Consider the following 13785-nt stretch of genomic DNA (forward strand, 5'->3'; position numbering starts at 1 on the left):
ATTCTCTTTATCCTGTGTTGAGTATCCTGACTGGGACACTGCTCCTAAAACCTGAATGATACCCTACTATAGGCTGCAAATAATAGAGGAAAGCACTCAAACTATTAACACTAAACACACCACCTTAACCCTATAATGTTCCAGTTGGAATATTATTGGCTTATTATAGGCCTACTATAGAAGATGCATCGATAATAATAGCAATAAAATCATATAAAAATGTTCATGTATGCATTCTAGTGGCTCAAAGAAAAAAAAAACATGTGGCCTTCATTTTCAATTAATTGCATTTATTTGAAAAATGTTATCACCTTTGGTGAAGACTCCACACTGCTCGAAGCGAAAGGCAGCAGTGTTTTACGAAGTTACAGTTCAGCAGACTGCTTAAAATCTAAAATTGCGCATTTCCACGGTGCATATGTACCTAATCAGTAAATTCATGTACTGCGTTATGACAACTACGCGAGAATCTCCCCTGTGACCAAACAAATCAGGCATGTCATCCTTCATACTGGAGCTGTAGCATATTCTTCTGTGATACAGATGTGCTTCTTTATCAATGTACCTTTTGTTTCTATGCAAACTTAAATGTAGCCATCAAAAACAAGAGAATGGACATGTATCATAGCAATGTCAGTGTTTTATATATAATTTCTGAACTACAATACAGGCTGATGTTTAAGGATTTAAAGCCTCATCATCACCTTACAAAAAAAGAAAGAAAAAGAAACTCCTACAGATGATTCATGGTGACAATCTTTAAGTAGCATTCTCTCGCTCACTCTCTCTATACAGAATATGTACACACATTTTTTTCATCATTACAGTACAGGTAATGAAAAACAAAACATTTAGCCATAAGGGAATAGAAAAGCAAAAATACAGAGCATTTTACTTTCTTTAAAAATAAAAACATTTCAGCTTTTCTTGTTAAACCCACCGAAACAAACTGCTCACTATGACAGCTAAATAGATCATTGGAACCCACACTGATTTTTCAAGGTGCCACTCAAAATATTACTGGTCAACAGTGAAGACAAAATTATATATATTTAGAAAAAAAGAAAAACAATAGCAACATAGGTTTAAAGCACAAAAGAGGACGGGCTCTGCTCTTCGGGTCTGTTCTAATGATCTGTGATGGTTTCAGTTCAGGGCCGTTCAGACCACTTTATCACCCAGCCAGCACTGAGGAGGCCAGTGCTGCGACAGGAAGGAGTCACTCTCTCCCTCGGTCCTCTAGTCCACCTTGACCACGCTGTAGATCTTATTTACAAACCAGAAGCAGGCGAAGAAGCCAATTGTACCTGAGAGGAAAAGGGAAAGTTAGAGGAATGGTTTGATAAATATTACAAAAGATTCAAATAAACTTATAACACCTAAGATGGTCTAGCTGCCTTTGAAAATCTGTTTTGTACAACTATGAGTGAGGGACGTCGTTATCAGCTGTAACCGCCGTATGAGAGCAGTGCCGAACAGCGGCCATGAGCGAGCCAGTGGGGCACGCTCACATGCACTAAGATGCATTAAAAGCACGTGTGGCCGGCCCAGCTATGTCAATAAAGCAGGGAGAAGCTCCGATTACAACACGCACAGGATAGTGACTTCATTCTCTGCTCAGGTACACATTACTCCTCTATATCTTTACATAGCAAATACTTGTTTGCTGTTATATTAATGCTATGAATATTGTATAGAGCACCTTTAATGAAAGGCCACAAGGTCCTGAAATGAATGTACTTTGGGAGCACAGACACAACGAATAACCACAGAGTCAAATCGTACAGCCAGCTTGCTGTCGCAGCAAAAAGCAGACTCCATCCACTAAAAGCTTGAAAAATAACTTCTGAAAGTTGGGACTGCAATCTTCACAGAAACACACCAGCACTTCATTTTGTCAGGAAGAGAGAACATTCTCCCCCAACGTTGAGAAGCCAGATTGGTCAAAATCCTGGATCAATTCAAGTGGGTATAAAAGTCCTATCTGACTGCTCAACAGGGGACAACGCAACCCAATCCTGAATTAAGTTGTGATCAAAGTTGGGATGAGGTGGAAAAAAATAAAAACTTAAAGATGGGGAATGAGAGAGATTAGGATTATTTCGATCAAAACTGGAAGCAAGAAGGAAAACTGATAATCTTTTCCTTGGATTATTTCTTAGTGATAATCTTTTGACATCTCGTCCCCTTGCTACTTACAGCTCTGTCTTAAGATAGTGTCAAGCAGGGCTACAGGCTAACTGTTATCTGGACTAATGACGGTATAACACCAGAAAAAAAATGTCATCATCTGACATCATGGTGAGCATTATATTTCTGCATGACATAAAGACTAGGCTGTTATCTAGTCCTGTGTATTATCCTATTTCTGCAGTGCACAACCCTCTAGTCTCATCTGAGTGGGTGTGCAGGAGAGCTGGACAGGGCCGGAGAGTGCTGTTACCATGTCAACAAGTGTCAATCTCTGCCTCTTTTAACATGGAGACAAAAGCGGCAACAATGTTCTGTTCATCCTGGCTTTGTGATAACGAGTGTGGTACACAAATCTGCACAACCTCAAGTCACACGGCTGGATTTTACATGCAAGCACAGAGGTATTAAGCAACGGTCAGGAATCCTGAGTGCATATAGACTCATTATTATCCATGGCAACGAGTTCAGTGGTGCCTGTGTCTTTTGATCCACAGAAAAAAAAGAAACTCCCTGATAAAACTAGGCTCTGGCTTGTCAAACAGCAAACCACAGACAGTAAAATTGACCCAAATAAGTCTGAAAAACTAGATCTGACCAAGAGGGACTTTGAACATTCTAGACAAATTTCCCACAGTCTCTCTGATTTTCATTAAACTTTAAACAAAAAATGACAGTCAAAATGGGCAAATGAATGCTCTTTAACTTCATTTGACACAGTGCTTCTGTGCTGCCAGTATAGAAATAAAAAGGCCAAGGCTTGGGCCTGGCTTTAACTTAACGACAACAAAAGAAATATTGCACAATAGTGTGGGCTGCATCCTGGTTTTTAATGACTTAGGAACAGGATGGAGGTCCTAAATATTCACAATGCAGCTGGATTGACACTGAGCAAACAATAGCAATCACACCTACAAACTACACACGCCGTTGTGCCTGGCATGCAAACGATTTTTCTACTACAGTGGAAACCGCTTATAGTGATCACGGTTACAGTGCTCAACTGCTTATATGAATCAAAAAGCCTGGGAGAGAATCATTCCTATACAAACGCTGTTTAAACAATTTGCTTATAGTAATTAAGTAGTCCGCTTACACTGTTCATTTTGGATCTTTTCATACATGACAACATATGGAAAAACATTTTTAAACTACGTTAGACTAACGTTAAGTGAATTTATGTTTTGTTTTTTACTTTACTCCCTGATACTTTGCCTGCTTTCCGACTAGATACTTGTACTGCGTGTACGATAATGTGACGGGAAAAGGAAACTAGCCACATTTTCTCTGAATAAAAAACGAATGGGCACGGGGAAAGCACTTGTGGTTGAAGCCGCCCTCGTCAAGAGGATTGATAATGCCTGTACATGTAATGCCCTCAAAGTGAAACTTTGCCGATCCTCAACCAGCTCTGTGGCACACATGCAGAACGGTGCCCGTCTCCCTCCATACCGCTACCGGGTGAGAGAGCGAGGAGCCCCGGCAAAGGGGCGACGCTCTGCATGCACGTTCACGCTGCAGAGCCGGCCAAACACGGCAATGCCTCACCCAAAAGGCAGAAGAATTGTCAGCAAGCCAGTAAATAGCGAAGTGGTCCGTTTCATTACTTTGTATTTGTGTAATAAATATACCAATGTCAATTAGATGACAATCTGCATGAGAAATGATGCAAAAAAAAAAAAAAAATTCTGTTATAAGAATCGTCCATTTATAGTGATCAATTTGACCCAGACCGGCATGATCACTATAAGCGGTGTCCACTGTATATGATATCTAGGTATCATTGCAATGTGTCAAAACAAAGCAGGAAATCATTGTGGCTGCTTAAAGAGCTCACTTATCTCAAAGCCTCACCTGTGAAGAGGAAGAAGATGAGGACCATAATCATAGTGTATCCAAAGTAGAGGATGGTGCTGGCAGCTCCGACTATTTGCAGCTTGGAGAAGAAGTAGTGCACGGCGTAGATAAACAGATAGACCGCTGTGAAGCCGCTGGTCAGGAAGGAACGCCACCACCAGTGGTAGTCCTGAACACATATTTCAAACGTTAGGATATGTCAACTGAAATTACCCTGTACAAACATTTTATTTGCATAACATGTAGTCAGGTGCTGTGCGGTGAAATGACTAATATATTCAAAGGCAAGATCTAGAGGAAGAATCAGAGGAAGATATTTCTTCCTTCTTTACACAAGTAGGCCTTTGATATGACAATTATAGTATGTGCTAACAGTGAATTTATTTTTAAGTTGAAGTAATACATTTTTTCCAGACTCAAGTCTGATAAATAAGACAAAATTCTCTAAACATTCTGTTACCTCTGCACATAGGTGGAAGTAGCAGAGCAGAATTGTCGCCTCGGAGCATGTGATGAGTAGAATAATGAAAACCAGGAACAGGAAGCCGAACATGTAGTACATCTGATGAGACCTAAAAGATAAAAATAAACATGTGACAAAGGGCCCAACCTGATGTCAAGAATGCAAGCAGTTGAAAACAGGAATTACAGACCAATCAGGAAAGACATGATTTATGTCTTCTTACCAGGGCTGTCAATCGATTCAAATATTTAATGGTGATGAAATGAAAATTATTTTATCTGTTCAAAATGTAACCTAAAGAGAGATTAGGTACTGTTTTTAGCATAAAAAATATGCTCAAATCATAACATGACTCAAGCCCAACAGACAACAACAGCTGTCAGTGTGTCAGTGTGCTGACTTGACTATGACTTGCTCCAAAACTGCATGTGATTAACATAAAGCGGACATGTCTGTAAAGGGGAGACATAGAACCCATTTACATTTACATACTGTATTTTGAGGTCAGAGGTCAAGGGACCCCTTTGAAAATGGCCATGACAGTTTTTCCTTGCCAAACCTTAGTGCAAATTTGGAGAGTTATTTAGTTACTAGTAGTAGTTTCATATGATGCCAGTATCTTCACTCTAGCTTTAAAACTGAGCCCGCTACAACCTCTGAAAGATCGATTGTGTTAATGCATTTAAGAAATGATTGCGGTAAAAACAAATTTGCATTAACGCGTTATTATCAAGTTAACTTTGACAGCCCTAATTCTTACCAGATGCTGTTGAGAATGAAGAAAAGCTGGATGAAGATGCAGCCAAAGGGCAGGATGCCGCCCATCACTATACCAGGAATAGGCTTTGTAAAGAACGACTGCTCAGGAATTTGACGGGGGATTTGGTTTGTTCGCACTGGTTGCTCGATTGCCTGCAGAGGAGCAGAAAGAGAGGAAATGATTACAAAAACTCTCAGGCACACACACATTTCATCTACAATCAATAATTTCAAGCACGACAATTCGATAAACTAAGAGGCCTAACTCACAGCTTTCTTGAATCCAAAGTAGGCACCAACGAAGGTGAGGGGCACAGAGATTCCAAACCACAGGGCCAAAATTGCCACCAGAGTGCCAAAGGGGATTGCTGCTGAGGAGCCCTCCACCCAAAGGATCAGGTTCATCAGGAAGAAGTCTGCAAACACGATACTAGGGGATGGAGATAGATGATGGACAATGACACAGAGAAAGTCAATACATGTGAGAATTACAAAAGCAGTGTGCGTGACAAAATAAGAGCAACATGTCACTCCAGGGCAGAACAAAATACAAAGATGAGACAAATGAATGAAATGCTGCCTAATAGCAAGCGGACTTACCCGGGGCACAAGAGTGCTGTCAGCAGGACGTTTGTCTTCCACTTTTCACCTCCAAAAGCTGAGAGCAGAAACAGAGATGGATGAGGATCACACTGACCGTGACAGCTCTTAAGACTTTAATGAAACTTTGCAACAACATTTTCACTGGACTCTTACTTTTGTAAAGGCGTGCAGACACATAGCCAGCAGGCGTGCCCAGCAGAACCCAGAGGACCACAGCACACGTCATAAGAGCACCTCTGTTGGCTGGTGACAGGAAACCCAGACAGGCCAGGACTACAGTGGACAAACAGTCATCAGTCATTCAGACATAACAGCACCATTGCAAATTAAAAATTGAAGTATAAATACAAAGTCTAATGCTACTCCTCCTATCAGCTGCCCCCTAACTTTAGACTGTAAAACCTAAAACTGTCTTGACAATGTATAAGCCTCTAAATGTGTCGTCTTGCTTGATAATGAAGTTCAATATATTTCAGAGGCTCCAACAGCTGGGCCTTCAACCTGGTTTTGAACTTCTTCGGTGGAAATATTTTGAATTTAAACTGGGAATTAAACAGAGCATGTTTTGGGAGACAATGCAGGCTAAAAACTCAGCTGGTTGCCTTTAAGTTCCACTTAATGTCTTTTATTTAAATTCAGTTTTCACATGCACTCTATTTTAATTATTTTGTATATCTATTTTATAAATGTTAACTTAACTGACTGAATAAAACAACAAGGCAGCCTTTTAGTGTAATACTGGCAACAATATATAAATTGCTGCAACAAGTGTGTGTGTGCAAAGAAAATGTGACACTGGTGTCACTCTTTGATGTACTTTATGTGGTGAACACAAAGTTCACTTTTTGAAACTGATGATAGGCGTTAATAAGAAGTAGGGATGTCACGAGAAGTCGATGTCAAAATTCTGAAAAAGTGACAGTACTCGTTTTTCTACAGTACTGCAGGTACCGTCAGAGCTCGAGACTAACGGCGTCCCGGGTATGATGTGTTCAAATGTAATCTTGTAAAATGTAGTTTTTGGTTGTGTAACTTAAATAAATACAGTTGTTTGAAGGAGATGTTTTAACAGCAATATAAAATAGATAATAGAGAGGGAATTATGATCTGTTTAACTTCCTATTAAAAAACAGTATACAAACAGTAATAAAGGAGTGTATGTTGAAGTACATGTGAGTCATTGTTTTATTTTGTTTTTTACCGTGGTATCGAATTGGTATCGAGAATCATGGAATTTCACTGGTATTGGTACTACAAAATTGTAGGTATTGTGACATCCCTAATAAGAAGGAAACTCTAATTCAGTGTGTGTGACTATTACCAGTATAACATACAGTATTACAGCCTAATATAAAATCGTCCTTACAGAGAGTGATGAAGGTCATGATGAAGATCTGGGTGCCCTGTCCGAGGAACACAGACAGCAGCATGCCTTTCCTGGGGGGACGGAAAACATCCCCGTGCACTTGCTTCCACCCCGACTCCTCCTGTGCGTCCTCCTGGGAAGGGAGGCAGAAAGTAATACAGAAACCGTCACAATCAAGGAAGCACTCAATATTTGCAAATGATAAAAGTTAAAGGTTAACCCACCACCAAGCAGTGAATACTACCTCACCTGACAGCAAAGAAAAACAAGGTGACGACAGAGAACACTGAGTTTTACCAAAAGCTGTGAAATATGGTGTGAAAAAGTCCTCTGTCAATTCATTAGTATAACCCCCTTCCTTGAAAGTTAAAAAATATTCACACCATATTTTACTGTGTGTTCTAATGTAGTGTAACATTGTGTTTGCTGCAATCACACACCCAAAGACCTGATTTAATAACCACAAAATGTTCTGTTCAAAATGGCTTTCAATAAGCTTACGTAGAGTATAGAGGATTTTTCCTTGGTCGGTGGAATCTTTATCAAGTCTCCCTGTGAAATGTAACAAAATATTTATACTTCTGGGTACTGTGCATCCAGTGTGCTGGCTGGTATTTCACACTGCAGAATTACAGCATTAGCTATGTAACTGTGATAATGATGAGCAGTAAACACACACTTACTGCCAGGTGAAAACCTCAACCTCTGATATTTGTGAGTTACACGTTTCAGCTAAAATCTAATAATTTCATGATGCATTATGGGATAAGAAAAATGTACAACCACAGGCATTAAGTGATCTTTTAAACCCCAATAACAGAGCCTCAATAATGTATGGTCATCTAGCTAAAAACAAGGCGGCTCATCCAAGCTTGAATATATGAGGTTTTCACGGAAATGGTAGCATCTAAGTTGAATAGTTAATTTGCATGGTGGCATCATGTTGCCGTGCAGTACACAAATAAGACTAGAACTAATGAGATTCAAATTGTACCATTAAAGAGGACCTATAAGCTTTTGTGCTTTTTCCCTTTCCTTTAGTGTGTTATATCGTTTTTTTGTGCATGTAAAAGGTCTGCAGAGTTGCAAAGCCCAAAGTCCACACTAAAGGGAACTACTCTCCTCCACAGAAACACTGCTCCTGAACTGCCTGAAACGCCTTGATTGAAGTACTGCCTTTTCTTCTATAACTTGGTGATGTCACCAAGTAATACATTTGCATAATACCTGCCTAGCAGCTAGTCTGGGCAGGAGCTCAAACTGAGCGTTTCAGACCGAGGGAGAAAAGAGGTGCTGCAGCACAGCCGGTATGAGAGAAGTAAAGCGTTTTTTGAACATTAAATCATGTGAACATGTTCTAGTAGAAACCTAAAATACAAGTATGCACCTGAAAATAAACATAATAGGTCCTCTTCAAAAACATAATCTGCATCTTCAAGAAATCTTCACTTGTATGCTAGCGCTTCATATACACATCTGGATCGGCTCCAACTGAGAGAGAGTTCTACAATGTCTTTACCTGGTCCACCTGGTTGTATCTGGCAATGTCCTTGTGCAGGGTTCTCAGCATGATCATGGCAACCATACCAGACAGGAAGAGGACAATGACCAAGGAGTTCATGATGCTGGACAAAGACACAAGACATACAATAGCATCAGCTAACGAGCATCGAGACCCAGGGAGGTTGAGGGAGAGACTGTTGCTGTGGTGCACAATGTGAAAAATATCTTCATACCTAAACCACTGGATGTTGGTGTGAGGCATGGAGACCAGGATATAGTCCCACCTAGAGGCCCACTTGATGGAGTTGTTTTCCTGTAAAAGGAAGTAAAAGTATTGCAAAAAACATCACAAACAAAATGCTATTTTTCTCATTCTCGTATAAAAACTGTTATATATTAGTTACATAATACATTTTGTCATATGGTTTGGAGGCCTACCTCAAATGTGACAGAGTAGGTGTAAACTATCGACACATCATTATCAAAGGCCCCAGGGACCTCCATTGGGTTGCCTCCGTCACAGCTGGGGCTCTTTTCATCTGCATGTTTGATACTGTTGTGCACAAAACACACAAAATCCTCCATGTTAGATTATTAATAAAGCTAGTGTTGGTTTTTTTAATGGTGAGTCGTCATTCAGATGCAACATGTTGAGGTTGATTAGACCCAAATCGAAATATGGTGATGTCATATCAATCTACTACCAACCAACCACAATTACCTCTTTGGCTCCAGAGTGGCAGCGACCAGCCGAGCCCCTCTCCATCCTTCTGATGCTCCGCTGTGGTAAGTGATCTTGATGTCCACATGGTTGAAGACGTAAAATGTGTTCTTCTTGTTGAACTCAGCCTGAAAAAGAAAGCATATTCAATTTCAGGTACTCCGATTCCTCAGGTTAAGGTTTGTAAACATACATCTGTATGTTGTTGAGTATCTTCTAGACTGAATTTGTCTAATTCAAAGAATTCTATAAAATGACTTCCAACTTCACTTCTATCCTACGTAAGTGAATTGGGTAACACTTTATAATAACCTTCACTTATAAATGGTAAATTGATAGTTAATTAAACTTAGTTAAATGTTATTTTACTGTTAACAATTAAATGATAATTAATAATGTTTACAAATTCTTGTAATGCTATAATTTGTTATTTTATTATTACCTTGTGTAATGGGAAATAATTAGTTTATAAATTCTATATTGTATCATAGCTGATTAGAGACGATAACAATTACACTATGATTACATTAGTAAACTATTGATTAACAGCTTATTAAAGATTAAAGACTATTTTTGTATTCTAACACAATAATCTAATATGCTCTATACATTTTCACTAAAATAAGCAAAATTATATACATTATCATTAAAACTAGAAATTAGAAATGATTACACTTTGTGATTATTTGTAGTTGTGAAAATGCTAAATTACTCTATCTTTCTGGGACATCCTTGACAAAATCAAGGATCCCGTGTAACTCAACATGTCAGAATGAGGACCACTTCACAAGCAGATGACCAATTAGGTGAAACTTAATATGTTAAGTAGAGTACAAGTTCAAAGACGGAAATCACAACTTACATTGATAACACAAGCATCTTTAGCTCGGCCGTCTATGGTAACGAGGCAGCCAATGGGGAAGCCCGGATTGCAGTACTTCTGACCATCTTCCACATCATAGCACCACGTCACCGGCATGTTGTCAATGATCCTGAAAAAATGTGGTTTACCTCAACAAACTTCTTCATAAATAAAGTCTGTGTGCTTGTGTCTGTTTGCTTTTCTGCTGTCATTCAAACAACTCCCCTACTATAAATAAGTCACAAGTAAACAATGACTGTACACTGCAGTAGATCATTCACAAACCAGTGGTGCTGGTAGTTCAGCTGCATTCCCATCTTAAGAAAATCCAGTTTGGTGGCATCCTCCTGGTTGCCTTTCTTGTAGGTTTTGGTGCACACTGCCTCGCATTTAACATCTTTTTTGAAGCTGACCTGTAAAAGGCAAATGAGAGTCATGTTGCATCAACATTAAAAAAAAAACTCAAATGTAATCCAAAATAAGCAACACCATAACAGATGCCATGCAGGCTTAAATTTTCTGGTTAACACCCCACCTTGTATGGTGAAGACTCAATTCGTTCGCCAAACAGCACCTGTCCGAGGTTCTCAGAAGGCCTCTTTTCCTTGGCATCTTTGCAAAAGTCAAACCTTTAACACATTTATAGATGGTCACACACAATGAGGAGATGTTACTGGGCAGAAAAAACAACAACATATACAGACATTAACAACAAGTGGCATCAAGGGATAACGAAACGTTACTTACACATCATACTCATAAGGCAGGACTGACTCCACTGAGTCCAAGCGATTGACAAACAGCTGAATCACTGTCTGTAGACAAGCAAAAACAGTTGGTCTTTCAGTCTATATTTGTTTAAAATACATGTTATCAAGAGTTCGCTATACTTAGAACATTTTAAAAGGAAATTATCATCGCATTTAATTTGTGATGTCTAATTATCTTTTGATATGTTTAGATATATTTTCTTTTCTTCTATACTGTTTTTTGTATGTGTTTCATTGTTTTGATTAAATTGTTTTCCACTGTTTGGTTAGGTTTTTCTGCACATTTTGTGTACTTCTTGTTGTTTAACTTTTGTTGTATTTTTTAAATTATGTTAGTTTAGATCTTTATTCTTTTTTGTCATTGTTTATTTTTCTCCTGGAGTTAGGGGGGTTGTATAGTCTTAAATTGTGCAAAACAAATAAACAAAAAAATAAACTTAAGGTAACATTAGCAGAGCATTTACCAGTCAAGCACAATGATGACTATTATCTCTCATAATTCATTATTTCAATAATAATAACAACAATGAATTATGAATCAGTATAATTGTGAATCAGTACTACTGTTACCACAATAATACTGATCCACAACAATGAATTATGAATCAGTATAATTGTGAATCAGTATTACTGTTACCACAATAATACTGATTCATAATTCATTATTTTGAATCAGTATTATTGTGGTAACAGTCTCTTGGTAGGCTGCTGAAACCCCAGATCCCTCTCAGTTAGTTTCTATAGACTCCCTTTGGCCAAACAATCAACAAAGCATTAGATATATGATACCAATGCTCCAGCTCCAGGTAATAGCCGGGGCCTAAAGAGAGGCTTGGCCACAGACGGTGGCCGGTAATAATGACATAACATCACTATTATGTATTCATATTATTTCTTTATATTAATCTTGTCTCTATAGGTGGAGGCTTCAGCACTGTATATTATTCTTTTTTTTTCTTTTTGTTATGTTGTATAGTTGTTATGTTATAGTTGTTATGTTATGTTATGTTATAGTTGTTATGTTATGTTATGTTATGTTATGTTATGTTATGTTATGGTGTTTAGTCTTAAATTGTGCAAAACAAATAAACAAGGTAACGTTAGCAGAGCAGTGGCCAGTCAAGATTAAGTACAATGATGACTATTATCTCTCATAATTCATTATTTTGAGTCAGTATTATTGTGGTAACAGTCTCTTGGCAGGCTGGTGAAACCCCAGATCCCTCTCAGTTAGTTTATATAAACTCCCTTGGTTAACAAAGCATTAAAATATGATGCCAATGCTGATGTCCCAGGTAATAGTCGGGGCCTAAAAGAGAGGCTTAGCTAGCTATAGCAAGATTAAAGAAGATAACAAATTGCCAATTCCAACAACAACAGAATAAAATCCTCTACATTACATAAGACATGTGAGTGTCGTGAATTCATACATTACCTGGCAATCATCCCCGCCTGTCCCTTCTTCACAGAAACTCACTGGGGCTAAACCCGGAAGATAAAACGCAGAGCACGAACAGAGATACAAGACTAGCGCGTAAACCAGCACAACACCAGAGTGTATCCGCCTCTTCATCTTTACCACGGGTTACAGGCTGCTTCTCAGATGTTATATGTCAAAAGGAGAGTGTTGTTTTTGTTCTAAGAAAGGGAGATGTTAGCTAGCTACGTCTTCTTTCTACTCTGGACGCAGATAGCTGACCTGTCTCCTGCATCGGTGACGTTTCGCTCCGTCAAGTTAACCGGAAGCCACTAAGAATGAGCACCGGAAGTTAAACTTTAAATTATTTTACCTTCAAAATAAAAAAATGTAATAAATACACTGTTTATTATGTAGGATTTATACATGTTTTACTTATGTTGATACACTCATTGCTTCGTAAGTAGGATATTTGTTGTAGAATACGATCATAAATGGTGACATTTTTAAACTGAGCATTCAAGTACATCGCAAGTGGTTTTAAGTTGAAAGGTGGAGCATGTCGACGTCATATTTTTGTTCTGATTAACTTGACACCGTGGAAGTAAGAGTGACGTTGCGTTTATCGATTCCTCCCATACACACATCCTTGTTTTCTTTACATGAACAATAGCGTTACTGTATACTGCAACATAAGTTAAACAAATTAAAGAATATCTTAAGAAAGATAAAGGATACATAGAAAGTATATTTATACAAGTATAAGAGTAAAAGAAAATTAAGGGGGAATCTATTTCCAACTATACTGACTCATTTTATATCATTGTAAAAGACAGGTGACTCAAAAAAACAGAGCAGGGACGTCACATGCTTTTTTCTATTATTATTATTGAACAAATTCAAATTTACAAACAACATGGCTCATAAATCATTGCATTAGAGTAAAAGGTCAAGGTGCATACAGAAAAAGGAACAGATAAAATGTGTAAAATTATACATAAAAATAAATAAATTAAAATTAAGGGCTATAGGGCTGTACCCGTAAGTCATATTCTTCTATTATACTAAGAAGTTTCAATGCATTTTTGTTTTTCATGACTTTAAGGGCTTTTATGTAAGAAAGAAACTCAGAAAGAAACACATTAAACCTATAGGTTTCACTTTCATATACTTGGATTTGTGCAAATAAAATGTTCCAAGAATGACAATTCTGTTCACCAGAAAGTCATCTTTGTTGTTGTCCATGACAAGACCATAAACAATGTCCTTTTGAG

The 13785-nt window shown here is 38.2% G+C and overlaps 1 protein-coding gene across 2 annotated transcripts; it reads right to left on the reverse strand.

The window, feature by feature from the left end:
* Positions 1 to 273: 273 nt before the first annotated feature.
* Positions 274 to 12841, reverse strand: LOC119494502 (transmembrane 9 superfamily member 2). Of its 2 annotated transcripts, XM_037780427.1 has the most exons (18): positions 12530 to 12667; positions 11072 to 11139; positions 10860 to 10953; positions 10610 to 10737; positions 10325 to 10454; positions 9463 to 9590; positions 9180 to 9294; positions 8975 to 9054; positions 8758 to 8863; positions 7740 to 7790; positions 7239 to 7371; positions 6026 to 6145; positions 5870 to 5927; positions 5540 to 5699; positions 5271 to 5422; positions 4508 to 4619; positions 4045 to 4216; positions 274 to 1307 (listed from the first exon to the last, which is right to left on the reverse strand). In XM_037780427.1, the coding sequence occupies exons 1-18, from the start codon at positions 12665 to 12667 to the stop codon at positions 1240 to 1242; spliced, it is 2013 nt and encodes a 670-aa protein (XP_037636355.1). In that variant the 3' UTR covers positions 274 to 1239. The 2 variants fall into 2 exon arrangements, with proteins under 2 accessions (XP_037636355.1, XP_037636356.1); XM_037780428.1 differs by lacking the exon at positions 7740 to 7790 and having other exon boundaries at positions 1240 to 1307; positions 12530 to 12841.
* Positions 12842 to 13785: the final 944 nt, after the last annotated feature.

Source organism: Sebastes umbrosus, chromosome 9, assembly GCF_015220745.1.
Source record: "Sebastes umbrosus isolate fSebUmb1 chromosome 9, fSebUmb1.pri, whole genome shotgun sequence".
Taxonomy (NCBI): Eukaryota; Metazoa; Chordata; class Actinopteri; order Perciformes; family Sebastidae; genus Sebastes; species Sebastes umbrosus.

What these genes read in the sequence shown, in the direction of transcription:
- LOC119494502 (XM_037780427.1), bottom strand. Translation starts at nt 12,667, where the DNA reads ATGAAGAGGCGGATACACTCTGGTGTTGTGCTGGTTTACGCGCTAGTC. An exon ending in CTGAACTACCAGCACCACTG is followed by an intron (nt 10,455 to 10,609) that starts GTTTGTGAATGA and finishes ACATTTTTTCAG; the next exon opens with GATCATTGACAACATGCCGG. An exon ending in ACTTTGGATTCAAGAAAGCT is followed by an intron (nt 5,423 to 5,539) that starts GTGAGTTAGGCC and finishes GCTCCTCTGCAG; the next exon opens with GCAATCGAGCAACCAGTGCG.